At 43.6% G+C, this 22,466-nt stretch overlaps 1 protein-coding gene across 2 annotated transcripts in view; it reads left to right on the forward strand.

Annotated features, from left to right (window-relative positions):
* Positions 1–22,466, forward strand: part of rims1a (regulating synaptic membrane exocytosis 1a) — a 135,915-nt gene that overhangs the window by 19,042 nt on the left and 94,407 nt on the right. For both annotated transcript variants that reach the window (XM_088351707.1, XM_088351706.1), the window contains exons 3-4: positions 12,907–13,117; positions 22,061–22,072. In XM_088351707.1, coding sequence (XP_088207833.1) covers positions 12,907–13,117; positions 22,061–22,072 — 223 coding nt within the window. The remainder of the gene's footprint in view (positions 1–12,906; positions 13,118–22,060; positions 22,073–22,466) is intronic.

The raw sequence follows: 22,466 nt of genomic DNA on the forward strand, positions 1-22,466 counted from the left end.
CCGGGGCAGGGGAACGGAGCTTGGATCGGGGATCGATACAGGAAACAGAAACAGGATACGAGTAGCCGGGACAGGGGAACGGAGCTTGGATCGGGGATCGATACAGGAAACAGAATCAGGATACGGGTAACTGAGACAAGAGAACGGATCTTGGATCGGAGATCGATACAGGAAACAGAATCAGGATACGGGTAACTGGGACAGGGGAACGGAGCTTGGATCGGTAATTGATACAGGAAACAGAAACAGGATACGGTAACTGGGACAGGAGAACGGAGCTTGGATCGGGGATCTATACAGGAAACAGAATCAGGATTAAGGAAAACATATTAGGGTTCGACCGATATGGGTTTTTCAGGGCCGATACAGTTATTTGTATTAACAGGAGGCCGGTAACCGATATTTGGAGCCTATCACGACCGGAACAAGCGGTGGGCCCAAACGCGTAACGTTTCACACAAAGCTTTATTAAGGGATTGGCAAAGTCAGGTCGAGAGGAAAAAGACAGCGATCTGGTGCTCGCTGGCCAGGAGGAGCAGGAAGCCCTTGTGGCAGGTGGCAAGTCAGGTAGCTCGCACAAGAACGAAGCGTGGGTCGGAAGCAGGTTGGGTAGCCGGGACAGGAGATTGAAGCGTGGGTCAGAAGCAGGTTGGGTAGCCAGGACAGGAGAACGGAGCATGTTCAGGGATTGGAAGTAGTCGGGTAGCCAGGACAGGACAAGTCAAGTCACATTTATTTATATAGACCTTAATCACAAAAATGTCTCAAAGGACTGCACAGGATTACAACTACACCATTACCTGATCTTAAACCAACAAGCACAACAGGAGAACGAAGCGTGTGTCGGAATCAGGTTGGGTAGCCGGGACTGGAGAACAGAGCATGGTCAGGGATCAAAAGCAAGTCATGTAGCCAGGACAGGAGAACGAAGCGTGGGTCAGAAGCAGGTTGGGTAGCCGGGACAGGAGAACGGTGCGTGGTCAGGGATCGGAAGCAAGTCGGGTAGCCGGGACAGGAGAACGGAGCGTGGTCAGGGATCGGAAGCAAGTCAGGTCCCCGGAGACGACCGGGAAGCTAGGAACAGGGGATTGATACAGGAAACATGGGCTCCAGCACCCCCGCGGCCCTACTGAAGATAATGGATGGACCTCCAATGCTGTAAATGTCTCTTTTGGGCCTCAGTTATCCACAACTTGACAGCTTTCAGTTTCTCTGATACCAACTCTTCCTTCATCCTTTGAATTTGAGTTTTTAGTTGCAAAGTTACCCTGGCAGAGAATGAAAGGGGGATGGGCACTTCTCCTTTAAGTACATTTACGTTGGCGCTCGCCCACCTTGCCATCTATACATGCCTCCATGCTGTATCTATGTTTTTTCTCGATGATTGGCCGTGTATGACATTACCGGGCCATATGGAGCTCTGTCTAGGGAGTACACTCTGCTATTGGCTCTGGTGCTTCTTCCATCTGTCCATCCTCTCCTTTTTCTCTTTGATTTCCTTGAACATCTACCTCAGTTTGTTTATACTCTTATTTTATTGTCAGACATTTATCGAAGCCCTTAGATATATCTAATAACACGCTTACTGTGAAAGCTCAGTCGTAATGTAATGTAAATCTGCATTTCTATAGCGCTTTTCAAGTCAATGAAGACCTCCCAAAGCGCATTACAATGTGCTTCACACTTTCCCATTCACACACACACTCACACACCAATAGGGAGTCAGACTCCAAACGTTTTGAGGAAAATCAAGATGCTAAATGGTAAATGGTCTGCATTTCTATAGCGCTTTTCGAGTCAATGAAGACCTCCCAAAGCGCTTTACAATGTGTTTCACACTTTCCCATTCACACACACACTCACACACCAATAGGGAGTCAGCCTCGAAACGTTTTGAGGATAATCAAGATGCTAAATGGTAAATGGTCTGCATTTCTATAGCGCTTTTCGAGTCAATGAAGACCTCCCAAAGCTCTTTACAATCTGCTTCACACTTACCCATTCACACACACACTCACACACCAATAGGGAGTCAGCCTCCAAACGTTTTGAGGAAAATCAAGATGCTAAATGGTAAATGGCCTGCATTTCTATAGTGCTTTTCAAGTCAATGAAGACCTCCCAAAGCGCTTTACAATGTGCTTCACACTTACCCATTCACACACACACTCACACACCAATAGGGAGTCAGCCCTCCAAACGTTTTGAGGATAATCAAGATGCTAAATGGTAAATGGTCTGCATTTCTATAGCGCTTTTCAAGTCAACAAAGACCTCCCAAAGCGCTTTACAATGTGTTTCACACTTACCCATTCACACACACACTCACACACCAATAGGGAGTCAGACTCCAAACGTTTTGAGGAAAATCAAGATGCTTAATGGTCAATGGTCTGCATTTCTATAGCGCTTTTCAAGTTAACAAAGACCTCCCAAAGCGCTTTACAATGTGTTTCACACTTACCCATTCACACACACACTCACACACCAATAGGGAGTCAGCCTCGAAACGTTTTGAGGATAATCAAGATGCTAAATGGTAAATGGTCTGCATTTCTATAGCGCTTTTCGAGTCAATGAAGACCTCCCAAAGCTCTTTACAATCTGCTTCACACTTACCCATTCACACACACACTCACACACCAATAGGGAGTCAGCCATGCAAGGCAACTACCTGCTATCAGGGGCTGTTCAATACCCATCTATAATGTACACAGTGAAGCCTTGTTGGTTGCGGGGGTTACGTTACAAAAACCTTATTTGGCATATATGTGTACAGGGTTGGGTAGGGTTACTTTATCTTGATTACTTTCAATTACTTTTACACGACAAAATCTCATTCGATGTCACGACCGGTACAAGCAGGAGACCCAACTGCCGTGAAGAATTCATGCATTGTGATAACTGGATTTTTCTTTTTAGTTTATCTCTCTGAAAGCAAATAAAGCAAAACAGCCGGTTGTTCAAATACCTTTTTCACTGTATATAGATATAGATATATTGTCATGGTTGCCATGGCGCCCAATTGGCCGCGCCCGTGTGGCGCCAGCTGCAGCTCGTTGAGAGATTGGCTTTCTGTCTACATTTAGCTCAGCGCTCTCTTGCTTCCTTTGTCAGCCCGTCAAACGAACTTCTGTCCCGTTTTCCTGTTGGGATTGCCAGTCCGGTATTGTTCCCGTTCATTTTTGTCCTGTTTAATTTTGGGTTCCAGTTTTGTTTCCGTCTGTTTTTTGTCCTGTTTGTTATTTTCTCCTGTTTTCGTTCCCGTCTAGTTTCTCCTGTTTTTTTCGATATCTTGATTCGTTATCTATCTTGTCTGTCCTGTCCGCTCCGGTATCGACCCCATCTGTCCGATATCAACTCGGGCAATTGGCATCGATCTTGTCGGTCTCTGGCTTCCTGTCTTTCCACGCCAGACCGGCTGCCTAACGTGCATGACTCCCATTTTCCGTAAAATAAAGGCTTGTGTGAAACGTCACACGATTGGGTCCTGATCCTGTTCTGGTTCCTGACATGTATAGATTTACTGGCCCCTTGAACGCAACTAAGATATTTTAAATCCATTCTGAAATATATTTTTCAATATTCAGCAGCTCTCAATTAAGCAATTAAGGTCACACTCGTTGAAGTAAGACACCCAATAATCAGTCAAAATGTCAAATAATAGTTTAATTGTACTAATTAAAAAAACACAGATATTTTAAATACAGTTATACAATATTATAAACGTACTCCTCGAAATGTGTGAACTATGCTGCATCATCATTGCACAATGCTAATTTCCAACCTTCGGATCCGGTTTCCCTAAAAGGTGCTTAAGCATTTGCTGCAAAAAAAGTGCTATGAAGAGAGTAGGCGAAGCAAAAAAACTCTCAGGGAAGTCATCTTAAAGAGTATGACTCACAATCTATCAAATGCAAAATAACGTGATTCGAAAATTCAATCGAGTATCAGCGAGCTAAAATGTATAAGCTGTAAATGTTACATGTTACAGACCAGGAACGGAGACGGGACCCAATTGCGTTCGTTTTATCGTCGCCGGCGACTTTAATCGGGCATGTTTAAGGACTGTACTTCCCAATTCCATTCAATACGTGGACTGAGCAATTAGGGAAAAAACACTGGACCGTGTGTACAGTAAGATCAAGCATCTAGTAGTTGGATCCGGCCATCTCTGTCTGTCCCTCACCCCCTCATACAACCTCCCCCCCGGAGGAAAACAAAACCTATACAACAAGGACAGTACAAACATCTTCCTTGTTCCTTTATCTCTTTGTTTTCCTTATGTCCTCCCTGTAAAATGTGGAACTGGAGTGCCACGTCCAATTTCGTTGTCACAATACATCCCATGTTGTAACAATGACAATAAAGGTATATTCTATTCTATTCTCATCTCATCTCATCTCATTAGCTACAACGCTTATCCTCAGTAGGGTCGCGGGGGTGCTGGAGCCCATCCCAGTAATCATCGGGCAGTGGGCAGGGGACACCCTGAACTGGTTGCCAGCCAATCGCAGGGCACACGGGGACAGACAACTCACTCGCTCAGTCACACCTAGGGACAATTTAGACCGCCCAATTCACCTGAAATGCATGTTTTTGGGATGTGGGAGGAAACCGGAGTGCCCGGAGGAAACCCACGCAAGCACGGGGAGAACATACAAACTCCGCACAGGAAGTCTGGAGCTGGATTTGAACCCACACGGGAGGTTCCCAAGACATGATCTGTGCCGCACACGCGCTAACCACTGCGCCGCCGTGCTGCCCCTATTCTATTTTATTTTTTTCTATTAAGAAGGAGAACAAGACTTGCATCCACGATCCGATGATCGTCGGTAGCAGATAGCAGGAATGCGGAAGTGGCACCTCCGTGTCGAGCGAAGGTATTCGTTGACAGCGAGAAAATAAGTCGATGGCCGGGGCGGAGGGGCAAAAACAGAAACGGGTCCAGAAAAGAGGTCGGGAACAGGTATCAGACCGAAAACAGGGCAGGATAGAGTTGGAGAGTCACAAAAGCTTGCCTAGCTGGGGGTTTAGGTTCACAGACGATCTGACGAGTTCTTTCAGGAAGACGGGAGTTTAAAAAGAGTCCAACAGCCAATCAGGGTCCGTGGCTTTTGGCCCCAACGGGGCAGCCACATCAGTAATCATGACAGTAAATTTCCTTCGTCTACAACAGGGGTGTCAAACTCATTTGAACTCGGGGGCCACAATATAGAACATACATTCTCTCGGGGGCTGCACTAGTAGATTAGAGAGAAAGAGAGAAGAGCAAAGTGAGAGAGAGGGAGAGAGAGAGAGAAAATCGAGAGAGTGAGAGCGAAAAGCAAGAGCGAGAGAAAGGGTAAGAAAAACAAGAGAAAAGTGAAAGAAAGAGAGAGAGAGAGAGTGAAAAGTGAGCGAGAGAGAGAGAGAGAGAAAGAGAGGGTGAAAAGCAAAAGAGAGAGAGAGAAAGAGAGAGTGAAAAGCAAAAGAGAGAGAGAGAAAGAGAGGGTGAAAAGCAAAAGAGAGAGAGAGAGAGAGAGAGAAAATCGAGAGAGTGAGAGTGAGAGCGAAAAGCGAGAGCGAGAGAAAGGGAGAGAAAAACAAGAGAAAAGTGAAAGAGAGGGCGAGAGAGAGAGAGAGCGAGAGAGAGAGAAAAGCGCATGCGAGAGAGAGAGAGATAGAGAGAAAGAGAGTGTGAAAAGCAAAAGAGAGAGAGAGAGAGAGAGAGAGAGAGGGAGAGAGAGAGAAAGAGAGAGCGCAAATTGAGAGGAAGAGAGAGCAAAGCAAGAGCGAGAAAGAGAGGGGGAGAGAGAGAGAGAGAGAGAGAGAGAAAGAGAGAGAGAGAGAGAGAGAGAGAGAGAGAGAGAGAGAGAGAGAGAGAGAGAGAGAGAGAGAGAGAGAGAAAGGAATACAGCGTTTGTGACAGGCACCTGGCTTTGGCAACTTCAAGTGGACATATTCCACTTGAAGAGAGAGAGCGAGAGAGAGAGAGAGAGAGAGAAAAGCGCGTGCGAGAGAGAGAGAGAGAAAGAGAGGGTGAAAAGCAAAAGAGAGAGAGAGAGAGAGAGGGAGAGAGGGAGAGAGAGAGAAAGAGAGAGCGCAAAGCGAGAGGAAGAGAGAGCACAGCAAGAGCGAGAAAGAGAGGGAGAGAAAAGCAAGAGAAAGAAAAGTGAAGGAGAGAGAAAGAGAGAGAAAACGAGAGCGAGAGAAAAAAACAAGAGCTAGAGAAAGAGAAAGCGAAAAGAGAGAAAGAGCAAGAGAAAGTTTAAAGTGAGAGAGAGAGAGAAGGTGAGAGGGAGTGAAAAGCAAGAAAGAGAGAGAGAAAGAGAGAGAGAGAGAGAGAGAGAGAAAGAGGGAAAGAGAGAGAGAAAGAGAGAGAGAGAGAGAGAGAGAGAGAGAGAGAGAGAGAGAGAGAGAGAGAGAGAAAGGAATACAGCGTTTGTGACAGGCACCTGGCTTTGGCGACTTCAAGTGGACATATTCCACTTGAAGAGAGAGAGCGAGAGAGAGAGAGAGAGAGAGAGAGAAAAGAGCGTGTGCGAGAGAGAGAGAGAGAGAGAGAGAGAGAAAGAGCGGGGTGAAAAGCAAAAGAGAGAGAGAGAGAGAGAGAGGGAGAGAGGGAGAGAGAGAGAAAGAGAGAGCGCAAAGCGAGAGGAAGAGAGAGCAAAGCAAGAGCGAGAAAGAGAGGGAGAGAAAAGCAAGAGAAAGAAAAGTGAAGGAGAGAGAAAGAGAGAGAAAACGAGAGCGAGAGAAAAAAACAAGAGCTAGAGAAAGAGAAAGCGAAAAGAGAGAAAGAGCAAGAGAAAGTGCAGAGTGAGAGAGAGAGAAGGTGAGAGGGAGTGAAAAGCAAGAGAGAGAGAGAGAGAGAGAGAGAGAGAGAGAGAGAGAGAGAAAGGAATACAGCGTTTGTGACAGGCACCTGGCTTTGGCAACTTCAAGTGGACATATTCCACTTGAATATGTCCACTTGAAGTTGCCTCACTGTTGTCTCGCGGGCCGGATTCATTCCTTTAGCGGGCCTAATCCGGCCCGCGGGCCCCCTGTTTGACACCCCTGGTCTACAATGTTTTCACCCAAAAATTGTGTTTACATCCTATTAGATCATTCGAATGACTAAACCCTAAACTAGAATAACTCAAACTGGCTCCGAATCCCCAAAACAGGCCAACCTTGCTTTCCAAAAGCTTAGGGCCGCATGGTGAAATGTGCCAAGATTTCTCTTTGTAGCTCCAATCAACCTCAAGGACGGTAAGGCTTGGTCTTTTTATTTCCTTTTTTTTGGAAGCGGTTTCTGAATGTCAAACAGAAGGTCTTTTTTTTAAAAGTGTTCTATCATGATTGTGCTCTCATTGATGATCCGGAATCCCTTCCAAAGCCAATGTTTTGGAAAAAAAAGTTTATTTTTATCAGTGTCGGAAACTCATGAAGAAAAGTTAGCGGACACCAGGCATAAAATTGCCTGCCCCCATTTTTCACAGCTTGAAACACAATAAGACGACTCATCGCAAAAAAAACATTGTTGCTATGTATTAAGGATTAATAATCATAATATATAACAGAACAACACTTTAAAATCAAGTATTATAAATCCACTTATAACATTCATTGCATGTAAATGCCATCGCTGTTTTCCATCTGCCATCAGTATGTACCGTATTTTCTGCACTATAAGGCTTATAGGGCGCACCCCCAAAAAAAATCGTTTTTAGTCCTATATTTTACATACATAAGGCGCACCGGATTATAAGGCGCTACAACGGGAACATCGACAAAACAGTCAGATAGTTCAGTCCAACTTATTACCCCCTTAACATTCCCAAAGCTTGCAAAGAAGCAAATACGTGTCGTAGACACGTGCGGATGCGGTGTCCGTACGATGTCACCAAACAAAAATGTCTTAGTTTCCATTTTATTTTTTGCTGGCAACTGTGTGGACAGCAAAGTAAGAATTTTATTGTGCAGGGAAACGGGGTTCTTTACTGTGCATATGACAATAAACACTTGGAATTGAGTTTAGTTTCAAAATAGACTCATCACAGAAACATCAAGATCGTTCTAAAACGAGATACCGGGAAAATATAAATCCGCATAGCTCACCTAAGTTCTCTTGCAGCCATCACCTTCAATAATGATACGTAACCATGGTCTTCTTACAACCGTGAGTGTAGTAAATCCAGGGGAGTAAAATATCTTTTTTGGCCAATTGCAGGCTTTGTTTCGCCCATTTAGCCCATGCGAGCCTGTAAATGATAAAAAGGATCCGCCCCCTTTACCTCCGAATAACTTTAGGCAATAGTGACTGATTCAAATGATGATTGACGCATTGGTTAGGAAATGAAACGCCGGTATATAAATCCCAGCATACACCGCGGATGACTTCGCCTTCGGGGGAAAATCTAGTCGGCGGCTGCTTGCCTAAGTTGCAAGACTTAATATTGATCCATATATAAGGCGCACTGTATTATAAGGCGCATGGTCAGCTTTTGAAAAAAATAAAGGCTTTTAGGTGCGCCTTGAAGTGCGGAAAATACAGTACCTGTATTGACTCATCTTCATTTATGCAATGTTTGCGTTGCGTCGTCTGCTACAAGCCACATGAACTCCTCTTTCCACGATGCTTTTAATGTATGTTTACGTTTTGTAGCGTCATCCATTTTGTAAGCTTCTTTTGAATCTTTCTTCTGGGGCTAAGGTTTTGGCTTGATTCCTGGTAAGGATATGTCAGAGTATGCAGGTTCCTCATGCGTGAGAAGATAAGCAGGACATTGTGGTTCAGCCTTTAAGCATATTGATTTCCAAACAGCAAGCAAACAAGAACACGGCTCCGTTCAATACAACATGGCGATCAACAATTAGCAAAACGAAAAATGGTGCGTGCGTAATGACGTCACACAATGGAAAACGTCGTACCGCAATACCGCGAGTCCGAGCGCTATTAAATTGACAAATCTTAACAATTCCTAATGTCACAAGCCAGAAACGGAGACAGGACCCTGTAGCGTTTGTTTACTCAGTTTTATTGCTAAAGAGAGAGAGCAGTGCTTGCTTCCACGATCCGATAGACGGACACGGGTAGCAGGTGGCAGGAACGCAGAAGTGGCACTTCCGTGTCGAGCGAGGATGATCGTAGGCAGCAGAGCTAGAGGTCGATAGCTAGGACAGGAGAGCAAGGGCGCTATCGAGTCCGGAAAAGAGGTCGGCACCAGGTATCAGGCAGGAAACAGGGCAAAACAGGTCGATGGTCGGGATGGCAGAACAGGGCAGAAACGGGTCCAGAAACAGATCAGCAACTGGTATCAGGCAGGAGAAAACAGGGCAGGAAAATGTCGGAAGGTACGGAGCTTGCCTAGCTGAAAGTGTAGGTTCGCAAACGGTCTGACAGCTTCCTCTTGGAAGCCGGGGGTTTAAAAAGAGTGTTTGAACCAATCAGCGCTCAGGGCTGTTTGCGCCAATTGGGCAGTCACAGGTGCCCTGAATCAGCAATCATGACACCTAACCACTTTTCCATTTTTCTTGTGTTCTTCGTGCGTCTACCTTGGAAAATGATATGCAAATGCGTGAACTTATAACGCTCGGTAAATTCCGGAAGCACGAAGTTATTCGATGCAGGCTTCTGATTGGCTGCCGAGTATGCAAATTGCCAAATGAACCGAAATTTCCAAAACGAACTAAGATATCATATCCTCCGCAAATTTAATATCCACTTTCACTGCTTTGCTGATGACACCCAACTCTACCTCTCCTGCAAACCAAACTCCATACTCCCACCTCCCTCCCTCACCTCTTGCCTTTCCGAACTCAAAACATGGTTCACAACAAACTTTCTTAAATTAAATGCCAATAAAACAGAATTCCTCCTTCTTGGCACCAAATCCACTTTATCCAAAGTTAACAATTTCTCTCTCAACATCGACAGCTCCTTAGTGTCCCCCTCCCCCCAGGTCAAGAGTCTGGGTGTCATCCTGGATAGCATGCTTACCTTCCACTCACATATCAACACCATCACCCGCACTGCTTATTTCCACCTCCGCAATATTACCAGACTCCGCCCTTCCCTCACCCCCCGCACCACTGCTATTCTCGTCCACAGTCTTGTCACATCCCGCCTTGACTACTGCAATGCTCTCCTCTTCGGCCTTCCTCAAAAGTCCCTCCATAAAATTCAGCTGGTTCAAAACGCCTCTGCTCGCATCATCACAAAAACATCTTCCCAGCAGCACATCACCCCCGTTCTCCAACAGCTACACTGGCTTCCTATTCAGCATCGCATCGCCCATCTAAGCACCATGGGAGCCAGAGCCTTCAGTCGCGCTGCTCCCAAGCTCTGGAACAATCTACCTCCGGACCTCCAAAACTGCACACCTCTCTCCACTTTTAAGTCCCGTCTAAAACACACCTGTTCAGGACTGCCTACAACACATAGCTTCTCCATTTCCTATGTTTTTATGATTTTATGTCTTGTTTTTATTTATTATTTCGCTTACAACTTTTTAAATTGTATTTTTTCCATTGTCTGTACAGTGTCCTTGGGTGGCCTGAAAGGCGCTTTTAAATAAAATGCATTATTATTATTATTATTATTATTAAGATTTCGGAACAAAATGTATTTATTTGTTGTTTTTTTTCCAGGTAGACGTTATTTCAAACACTGATTCATAAACTTAATGGAGAACTAACAATCATAGAGATCTACAAGAGATTTTTACTATAGGGTGATTATAAAGTTCCAATGTTAATGTCACATGTCGGAGAATTTTTTGTTTATTTTTAATGCTGACAAAATATTTTTATGGATCCAGAAACAAATCCCGTGGTGAGGCAGCAAGCGAACTCTTGGTTACCTTTGCCTTTTACTGCTTGAGTGAATAACTGAGAGCTTGTGTGTCCTTTTTAGGTTTTAGATGTCTTTTAATGGGAGGGCGTTCATAAAACTCAAGATGTTTGATCAGATATTGTTATATTGTTATTTTACTCCCTGAAACAACAAACTAACAGTATTATACTGTACTGAAATATTCTCAAGTTCTGGAGGAGACTGCAAAGGAGGATTGAAAAAAATTGAAAAAAATCATATATTCAAAGAACCCCTTTACATCTTATTTTGGTGCATTCTTTGTGAGGATTTTAAGTGCCTGAAGCAGCAAGATGTCGGACAATGATGTCTGCTCCCTTTAGGTGAGGCTCGTTTGGTCGTGCCCGTGTGTGTCACGGTTGCCATGGTGCCCAATTGGCCCCGCCCGTAAGAGATTGACTTTCTGTGTACATAAAGCTCAGCGCTCTCTTGCTTCAGTGTCTTCTGCCCCTCAAGACGTGGGTTCTGTCCTGTTTTCCTGTGAAAAAAATTAAAATAAAAGCTAATTTTGTCACGACCAGCACACAGGGTAGACCCAATACCGCAGTGTTTTATTGAACAATTTTATTGAAAGAATGAGGAAGGTCAGCGCCCGCCATCCAATGCTTATTGGACGCAGGAAGCAAGTCGCTCTCGCTATTGGATTGTGATCCGAATTACTGAAGTGGATCTTCCGTGGCGGGCGATGGCAGTGTCAAGGATGGAAAAACAGGTCGATAGCCAGGACAGGAGAGCGTGGTCGGTGTCAGAAACGGGTCGTAAGCCGGGATGGGAGAGCAGACACGGTCGGGATAATAAACGGGTCGTAAGTCGGGACGGTAGAGCAGAGTGGTCGGGATCAAAACAGGTCGTAGCCGGAAACAAACTTGAGCAAAAAACGGGACAGGTGGGAGTCAGGGTCGAAAAAGGCTTGCCTTGTACACACAGAGGTTTGCAGATGCACTGACAACAGGGGATTGACGGGACTCGGTTTAAATAGGGACAAGGAGCCAAACTAAAAGAGTTCCTGGTGGTGAGCGGACTTGAACGGTCTCTAGTGGTAGCCTCTGGGACTGCTTTTGCAATAAAAAAACTCGTCGACTAAAATTCTAAGAGCTGCTCTGATAAAGAGGTACCACCAGTCTTCCCTCTAAGCTGTGCGCATGCGCAAACGCACACTGCCTGCACATTCTCAGCGCACAAAAAAATCTATCCGGCGCGATGTTCCCTCTAAGCTGCGTGTGTGAGTTTTTCGAGAACCGGCTTCTTCGGCTCAGCTCACTAAAAGGAACCGGCTCTTTCGGGTCCTAAACGGCTCTTCAGGTTGTTTTTGCTTCTTTCATGCCTATATGACCAAATATTATGTAAAATTATGCAAAATATGACTTAAAGGAAAGGGAAATAGAACAAAAAGGAGAAAAACGATCCAAAATGAGAAAGTAGTGAAAAGCTGAGAAAAAAAAGAAACAAAAGGAAGAGAAAAAAGAAGGAAAAATTCAGAAAAAGCCAGAAAAAAAGAAAAGAAATAAACAAAGGGAAAAAAAGTAAATAGAGAACAAAAAGATAAAAAGCAACAGCTAGGAAAAAATAAACACAATGAGATTTTTGAAAAGGATTAAAAAAAAAAGAAAAAAAACAGGGAAAAAGAAGAAAAAGTTTGTGTTGCATTCAAATAATAATAATGATATCAAGTGAATCTTGTTGCCAACATTGTACTTCCAATAAAAATGTGATTAAATACAGTTGTGTATCGTGCAACCGACTAAATAAGCCCCAAAAATGTTAATATTATGCGACAAAAGATACCAGGGAAAAAAACAGAAAATCTTGTGAAAGAATTGTAAAAACCAATGACGTTTGTAGGCTGTACAACCTTTGCAATCGTACATGAGTCAATTCATTCAAAAGAGAAAAATAATTTTGCATTGCGGGAAACTCAATAAAATGTAACTTGATGTCAAGTTTTGGACATGTTTGATAATGATTTAGTTGCCACACTTGGGATTGCCGTTGCTCATTGTTGTTTCAAGCGTTGCTCACCGACATTGTGTGAACGCTCAGACCCCTGAAAATTTTTTCCTGTTTCTCAGGGGCATCCAGCAGCAACTTTCAAGCTACCGGGAAACGGTAATCAGGCAAGCCACATCTGCAGCCAGCTCGGCAGTTCACCGAGACGACGCCCCGACCTGCGGAATATGCCAAAAGACCAAATTTGCTGACGGTTGCGGGAATTTGTGCTCATATTGCCAGACCAAGTTCTGCGCCCGCTGTGGAGGCCGGGTCTCGCTACGATCCAATACAGTGAGAAATTCCGCTTTGTGTTTTTTAACTGTTCTCTTTTTCCATGTATTGTATTTTCCGCACTATAAGGCGCACCGGGTTATAGGGCGCACCCCGAAAAAATAGTTTTTGGTCCTATTTTTGACATACATAAGACGCACCGGATTATAAGGCGCTACAATGGGAACGTGGGCAAAACAGTCAGATGGTTCAGTCCAACTGATTACCCCCTTAAAATTCCGAAAGCTTGCAAAGAAGCAAATACGTGTCTCAGACATGTATGGAAACAGTGTCCGTACGATGTCACTCAAATGCATCGTTCCATCATTCGGAAGGTTAAAGTCTTGGGATTCAAGAAATGCCAACCATTCCTTAGTTTCTATTTTCCTTTTCGCTCGCAACTTTACTGTGCATATGACAATAAACACTTGGAATTGAGTTTAATTTAAAAATAGACACTCCATTCCATCCATTATCTGCACCGCTTATCACAGAAACATCGAGTTCAGTCTGAAACAAGATACAGGGAAAATATATAGCCGGAGTAGCTCACCGAAGTCGTTGTGTTCATAATAATGTGCAGCCAATGTCCTCTTATATCCGTGAGTTTAGTAAATCCAGGAGAATAAAATATTTACAAATACAGAAAAGTAAAAAATGCTTTCTGTATGCCGTCAACCCAACGTGCTATTCACATTCATCTTTTTCGGCCAATTGCAGGCTTTGTTTTAGCCTATGCGAGCCTGTAAATGATAAAAAGGATCCGCCCCTTGACCTCCGAATAACTTTAGCCAATAGTGATCCATTCAAATGATGATTGACACATTGGTTAGCCAATGAAACGCCGGTAAATAAATCCCAGCACACACCGCGGACTACTTGGCGTTCGGGGGAAAATCGAGTCGGCGGCTGCTTGCTTTAGTTGCAAGACTTTGCGACCTAATATTGATCCATATATAAGGCGCACTGTATTATAAGGCGCATGGTCAGCTTTTGACAAAAATAAAGGCTTTTAGGCGCGCCTTATAGTGCGGAAAATACGGTAACAATATCGAAATGTCGTTGAAACAGGTCCAAATTAAACTGCAATAGTATGTCAATGAAATCTTTATTCTATGTCCTGACACTGTCCTTACAGTTAACCTCTCCAACAGGTTTACCAAACCATTACCAGTTTTATTAAGCTGCAGGGATTAAACATTGTGTACCTATAGACTAAATCAGGGGTGTTGAACTTAATTTACCTTGGGGGTCACAGGACAGAACAAACATTCTCTTGGGGGCCGGACTAGTAGATTCGAGAGAAAGAAAGAGAGAAAGAAATAAGACAAAGCGAAGGAGAGAAAAAGAGGGTGGGAAAAAGAAAGGGAGAGAGAGAGAGAAACAGAGAAAAAAGAGAGAGAGAGAACGTGAAACATTAGAAACAAGAGATAAAGACAAATAATGAGAGAGGGGGAAAGAAAGGGAGAGAAAGAAAGATATCCAAAGAGAAATAGAAAGAGAGAAGGAGAGGAAAAAAGGAGAGAAAGAGATAATGGGAGAAGGAGAGAATGGGAAAGTAAGAGAGAGAGAAAGAGAGAGAGAAGGAAAAATGGAAGAGAGAGCAAAAGAAGGTAAAAAGACAAAAAGAGAGAGAGAGAAAAAGACAAAGAGAAACAAAGAAAGAGAACAACAGAGACACAGACAGTGAAAGAGAGAGACAGCGAGAAAGAAAAAGGGAGGGGATAGAGTGAGATAGAGAGAGAGAGAGAGAGAGAGAGAGAGAGAGAGAGAGAAATACAAGTCCACCGTCTTTGTTCGAGGCACCTGGCTTTGGCAACATCAAGTAGACATATTTCAACCTGCAGCTCATTTTTCTCTTGCGCTTCTCCGTCTCGCGGGCCGGATTCAATCCCTTAGTGGGCCTGATCTGGCCCCTGAGTCGCATGTTTGACACCCCTGGACTAAATAGTGTTATCAATCTATTGTTGGGAATCAAACTATTAAAAATGTAGCGTTTATCAAATTATTTGAATTAGTTATCTGACTCCATTAACCAAACATAAACTTCAGTCACCCAACAATGCATGCTCTTTTCTTTTCGGAAAATATGGGCAAGAGACCGGCATTTCCACACGGGGGCAGATTTATTTTCTTAAAGTATTCGACTAAGTGAATTCCATCGAATTAGCCGAATTATTATCGATTTAGTCGAATTAGTCTTCGTCGAGCCACCCTCTCGATTGTTCCTCGCGATCGATCTTACATCTCCTTCTTCTGATGTTCTTCTGCCCACGTCTTTTCACAAGATGGCATGCCGGCTCCTCCGCCATGGGCGTGCCGACTCCTCCCATGGGCGTGCCGACCCCTCCCATAGGGCGGGCCAGAGACTCCCACCTGGACTCCACCTCTTCGCCACCATGTCTAAAAAACTCATTACAGCAGAGCTAATCAGAACAACTTCTCCAAACAATGTCTGCTTTCCCGCGTCAGAACTCTGTTATCAACAGAACTAAACAAAACTTTCGCATTCGGAACAGCGCGACCTGTCATTGACCTTAAGCCTTCTCTGTGAAAAATCTTCATTGCATTCAATAAATGTAACTTGTATAAAATTGTATAAAATCCCGAAGACATTTTTAAAACTTTCTTCTCAAATTCTAAAAACACTAGAAAGTTTGGTTATATGACACACGATTCATGACGTACACACGTGTTTGTAGAACATCCAGGTTGCATGATTCGACAAACGCTGGAGTGAAGCAGTTTCTTTTACATTTTTATCTAAATAAATTAAAAAAAACAGAATATTCTGGTCTTGTTAGTTGAGAACACGACTGTAATGATATCATACCAGAAGGGCTGACTATGACAAAAACAAAACAGCTACAAGCTGATTGACGCATAAAGCCTTGTGAACCAAATTGAACCTACATAAAACCTGAAAATGTTAAAAACCAGAACAGGAACAGGACCCAATCGCGTGACGTTTCTCACACAAGCCTTTTAATTTACGGGAAATAGGGAGTCATGCACATTAGGCAGCAGTCTGGCGTGAAATGATAGGAAGCCAGAGGCCGACGAGATCGATACCAATTGCCCCAGTAGATATCGGACAGATGGGGTCGATACCGGACAGGACAGAACAGACAGGATAGATAACGAACCAGGATATCTAAAATAAACAGGAGAAACGAGACGGGAACGAAAACTGGAGAAAATAATAAACCGGATAAAAATAGACGGAAACAAAACTGGAAATTGAAATTAAACAGGACAAAATAAACGGGAACAATACCGGACAGGAGATACCAACGGGAACAGGACCGTGTCGAAAACCACGTCTTGCGGGGCAGAAGTTCGTTGACGGGCTAACTAAGGAAGCGTGACAGCGCTGATCTTAAAATAGACAGAAAGCCAATCTGTTAACAAGCCGCAGCTGGCGCCATACGGGCGGGGCCAATTGGGCGCCATGGCAACCGCGACATAGTGTATTAACTACAACTAAACAGATAATGTGATGCTCTTAAAAGTCAAACGGATATAACTGAAAAACTCATATAATTATGACTCGTGACATTTAACAATATTCTTACAGTGCTCGGAATATTCTGCAATAAAAAAAATGGAAGGAACTGCTCGTCCCTCAGCTCTCGTTTTCCATTTTACACGCCATACAATTTATTTTGTGCACGATATACTAAAAAAAAAAAAAAAATCTGGTATCGACCTGAAACAGATATTGTTTCCTGGTTTCATTGGTGTTTTTTTAACGTATTGACCTGCAACGTGAATTTTAGAGGTCATAGTTGCTTAAATCGGACGCCCCCTAGTGTATATGCCAGGGAACTGCATCAGAAAATCAAACCCTTTTAATTTCGCACCATCAATTGTAAGAATTCATCCCTCTTCACATGTTAAGGTACTGTATATCTGATAAAGCCATACAGTGTGTTGATATGTGATTCCCCCCACAGTGTCAACAGGACCCAAGCGCAGGCTGCGAAAGGTTAATTGGGCATTAAAGTGAGGTGTGGGTAAAGTGGGTGGTCTCCCACTCTGCTTGGGTCTCCGAGGGGTGCAGAGGTGCCCTATAAACACACAGCAGGAGATGGGCGTTACAACTTCCACTGAAATGAGACCTCTCCATCCTTTGGCACCCTGCTCCCGGTGTGGCATTTAATGATCCCATACAGACTCTAGACTCAAAGTCTAAAAGTCTACTCTAATTAGTTCCTGCCATGATGTCCCGGTTTGCATGATAGGATGGGTGGGGGGATTGTTCAATGGGGAACAGTTCGTGGTCAGGAAAAATGTCATTATGATATTTGTACTGGATAAGAATCAAATAGAAACGCAAGACGTGGGTTTTGACTCGGTCCTGTTGGTGTTTGCTGTCCGGTATTGTTCATGTTTATTTTGTCCTGTTTAATATCAGTTTCGTTCCCGTCTAGTTCGTCCTGTTTATTTTTTATATCAAGCCTGTCCGTCCCGTCCGGTCCGGTATCGACCCCATCTGTCCTTTAAGTTTGGGTATGTGTTATACACAGTATTTGTCAGTCCGTCAACAAACCTCTGCCACGCAAGACGTATGTTGTGACTCAGTCATGTTTCCTGTTGGTGTTTCCTGTCCGGTATTGTTCCCGTTTATTTTGTCCTGTTTAAATTTGGTTTCCAAGTTTTGTTTCCATCAAATTTGTCCTGTTTATTTTCGATATCCTGTTTTGATATCAGTCCTGTCCGTCCCGTCCTGTCCGGTATCAACCCCATCTGTCCTTTAAGTTTGGGTATGTGTTATACACAGTATTTGTCAGTTCGTCAATGAACCTCTGCCCCGCAAGACGTATGTTGTGACTCAGTCCTGTTTCCTGTTGGTGTTTCCTGTCCGGTATTGTTCATGTTTATTTTGTCCTGTTTAATATCAGTTTCCAGTTTCGTTCCCGTCTAGTTTGTCCTGTTTATTTTCGATATCCTGTTTTGATATCAATCCTGTCCGTCCCGTCCTGTCCGGTATCGACCCCATCTGTCCTTTAAGTTTGGGTATGTGTTATACACAGTATTTGTCAGTCCGTCAATGAACCTCTGCCCCGCAAGACGTATGTTGTGACTCAGTCCTGTTTCCTGTTGGTGTTTCCTGTCCGGTATTGTTCATGTTTATTTTGTCCTGTTTAATATCAGTTTCCAGTTTCGTTCCCGTCTAGTTTGTCCTGTTTATTTTCGATATCCTGTTTTGATATCAATCCTGTCCGTCCCGTCCTGTCCGGTATCGACCCCATCTGTCCTTTAAGTTTGGGTATGTGTTATACACAGTATTTGTCAGTCCGTCAACGAACCTCTGCCCCGCAAGACGTATGTTTTGACTCGGTCCTGTTTCCTGTTGGTGTTTCCTGTCCGGTATTGTTCACGTTTATTTTGTCCTGTTTAATATCAGTTTCCAGTTTCGTTCCCGTCTAGTTTGTCCTGTTTATTTTTGATATCCTGTTTTGATATCAATGCTGTCCGTCCCGTCCTGTCCGGTATCGACCCCATCTGTCCTTTAAGTTTGGGTATGTGTTATGCACAGTATTTGTCAGTCCGTCAACGAACCTCTGCCCCGCAAGATGTATGTTTTGACCCGGTCCTGTTTCCTGTTGGTGTTTCCTGTCCGGTATTGTTCATGTTTATTTTGTCCTGTTTAATATCAGTTTCCAGTTTCGTTCCCGTCTAGTTTGTCCTGTTTATTTTCGATATCCTGTTTTGATATCAATCCTGTCCGTCCCGTCCTGTCCGGTATCGACCCCATCTGTCCTTTAAGTTTGGGTATGTGTTATACACAGTATTTGTCAGTCCGTCAACAAACCTCTGCCCTGCAAGATGTATGTTTTGACCCGGTCCTGTTTCCTGTTGGTGTTTCCTGTCCGGTATTGTTCACGTTTATTTTGTCCTGTTTAAATTCGGTTTCCAGTTTGTTCCCGTCTAGTTTGTCCTGTTTATTTTCGATATCCTGTTTTGTTATCAATTCTGTCTGTCCCGTCCTGTCGGGTATCGACCCCATCTGTCCTTTAAGTTTGGGTATGTGTTATACACAGTATTTGTCAGTCCATCAACGAACCTCTGCCCCGCAAGACGTTTGTTTTGACTCGGTCCTGTTTCCTGTTGGTGTTTCCTGTCCGGTATTGTTCACGTTTATTTTGTCCTGTTTAAATTTGGTTTCCAAGTTTTGTTTCCATCAAATTTGTCCTGTTTATTTTCGATATCCTGTTTTGATATCAGTCCTGTCCGTCCCGTCCTGTCCGGTATCAACCCCATCTGTCCTTTAAGTTTGGGTATGTGTTATACACAGTATTTGTCAGTCCGTCAATGAACCTCTGCCCCGCAAGACGTATGTTGTGACTCAGTCCTGTTTCCTGTTGGTGTTTCCTGTCCGGTATTGTTCATGTTTATTTTGTCCTGTTTAATATCAGTTTCCAGTTTCGTTCCCGTCTAGTTTGTCCTGTTTATTTTCGATATCCTGTTTTGATATCAATCCTGTCCGTCCCGTCCTGTCCGGTATCGACCCCATCTGTCCTTTAAGTTTGGGTATGTGTTATACACAGTATTTGTCAGTCCGTCAACGAACCTCTGCCCCGCAAGACGTATGTTTTGACTCGGTCCTGTTTCCTGTTGGTGTTTCCTGTCCGGTATTGTTCACGTTTATTTTGTCCTGTTTAATATCAGTTTCCAGTTTCGTTCCCGTCTAGTTTGTCCTGTTTATTTTTGATATCCTGTTTTGATATCAATGCTGTCCGTCCCGTCCTGTCCGGTATCGACCCCATCTGTCCTTTAAGTTTGGGTATGTGTTATACACAGTATTTGTCAGTCCGTCAACGAACCTCTGCCCTGCAAGATGTATGTTTTGACCCGGTCCTGTTTCCTGTTGGTGTTTCCTGTCCGGTTGTGTTCACGTTTATTTTGTCCTGTTTAAATTCGGTTTCCAGTTTGTTCCCGTCTAGTTTGTCCTGTTTATTTTCGATATCCTGTTTTGTTATCAATTCTGTCTGTCCCGTCCTGTCGGGTATCGACCCCATCTGTCCTTTAAGTTTGGGTATGTGTTATACACAGTATTTGTCAGTCCGTCAACGAACCTCTGCCCCGCAAGACATTTGTTTTGACTCGGTCCTGTCCTGTTTCCTGTTGGTGTATCCTGTCCGGTATTGTTCACGTTTATTTTGTCCTGTTTAAATTCGGTTTCCAGTTTTGTTTCCATCTAGTTTCTCCTGTTTATTTTTGATATCCTGTTTTGATATCAATGCTGTCCGTCCCGTCCTGTCTGGTATCGACCCCATCTGTCCTTTAAGTTTGGGTATGTGTTATACACTGTATTTGTCAGTCTGTCAACGAACCTCCGCCCCGCAAGATGTATGTTTTGACCCGGTCCTGTTTCCTGTTGGTGTTTCCTGTCCGGTATTGTTCATGTTTATTTTGTCCTGTTTAAATTCAGTTTCCAGTTTCGTTTCCGTCTAGTTTGTCCTGTTTATTTTCGATATCCTGTTTTGTTATCAATTCTGTCTGTCCCGTCCTGTCCGGTATCGACCCCATCTGTCCTTTAACTTTGGGTATGTGTTATACACAGTATTTGTCGAGTGATTAAACAGTCGAAAAATATATAAGATACATATATTATACATAAATACATATGTTTTTTGATGAATTTAATTTTAAACGACTACAGCAAAAAACATATGTTCACAACTGCTAATTCGCAATAATTTTTATCCAGTGAGCCCACATGGAAAAATTCATAACATAATCTACATATTATTTCTGAAACGTTCGGAATCATAAGCTGTCACAGTTGCCATGGCGCCCAATTGGCCCTGCCTGTGTGGTGCCAACTGCTGCTCGTTGACGGACTGGCTTCCCTTCTATTTAGGCTCAGCTCTCTCACGCACCCTTTGTCAGTCCGTCAACAAACCTCTGCCCCGCAAGACGTGGGTTTTGACTGGGTCCTGCTTCCTGTTGGTATTTCCTGTCCTGTTTTGTTCACGTTTATTTTGTCCTGTTTAAATTCGGTTTCCAGTTCTGTTTCCCATCTAGTTTGTCCTGTTTATTTTCAATATCCTGTTTTTATATCAATCCTGTCTGTCCCATCCTGTCCGGTATTGACCCCATCTGTCCGATATCTGCTCGGGCAATTGGTATCGATCTCGTCGGCCTCTGGCTTCCTATCATTTCACGCCAGACCGCTACCTAACGTGCATGACTCCCCATTTCCCGTAAAATAAAAGGCTTGCGTGAGAAACGTCACGCGATTGGGTCCTGATCCTGTTCTGGTTAATGACAATTCCATAAAAGAGGTAAAATCTGCCCTTAAAGCGGGTATTAAAGCCAGACCCAGCCAGAGCCCGAAGCAATCCACAAAATGTACACTTTATCTGTGAGGACTCGGGAGGAGGAGGGCTATATTGTTCTCCTTTATTTTGTCCTGTTTAAATTCGGTTTCCAGTTCCGCTCCCGTCCAGTTCGTCCTGTTTATTTTCCATTTCTTGTTTTGATATCAATCCTGTCCGTCCCGTCCTGTCCGGTATTGACCCAATCTGTCCGATATCTGCTCGGGCAATTGGTATCGATCTCGTCGGCCTCTGGCTTCCTATCATTTCACGCCAGACCGCTACCTAACATGCATGACTCCCCATTTCCCCTAAAATAAAAGGCCTGTGTGAGAAACGTCACACATTTGGGTCCTAATCCTGTTCCAGTTTCTGACATATACATCATTTTCACTATTAGCCAATCATGTTGCTGTTCTTTGATTGAAACACCTTTGAGCTGTAAAAAAGCCCCTTTTAGAACAGGTTGGAATTTCTTATCTGAGGGTTGCGTACTTTCCAGTTCTCCTTGCATGTTCAAAAAAATCCATTGATGTCTTCTCTCCTTATTTTGAGAGTCTCTATTTGTGATGCTAACCCTTACCATGTTTTTTTTTTCTTCTTTTTCATTTTATGTGTCCGGCTGGCTTGGTTAAAGGAGGATAAAGTGGTGAGTGATGTTTTATTGTTTTAAAAGATAGATCCAATGTGTTTTGGTTTTTGACACTATCCCCTGATCTAAAACCTACACGAGGGCAAGGTAAAACTCAAAAACCTCAACATGAGGAAAATGAAGAAACATTGAGGAGGGACCGCACATGAGGTACTCCCCCTTCCAAATGGATGTTGCAATAACAAATAACAACGCTGAGTGAAGCACTAGAGAAAAATGAGCTGCAGGTTGAAATATGTCCACTTGATGTTGCCTCTCACAAACGATGTACTTGTATTGCTTTATCTCTCGTTCTACCTTTTTCTCTCAATATCTCTCTCTCTTTCACTGTCACTGTCTCTCTTTTTCTCTTTCTTTGTTCCTCTTTCTCTCTATATGTCTTTTTGCCTTC

The sequence above is a fragment of the Urocampus carinirostris genome, chromosome 13 (assembly GCF_059441175.1).
Source record: "Urocampus carinirostris isolate Australia breed hairy pipefish chromosome 13, RoL_Ucar_1.0, whole genome shotgun sequence".
Taxonomy (NCBI): Eukaryota; Metazoa; Chordata; class Actinopteri; order Syngnathiformes; family Syngnathidae; genus Urocampus; species Urocampus carinirostris.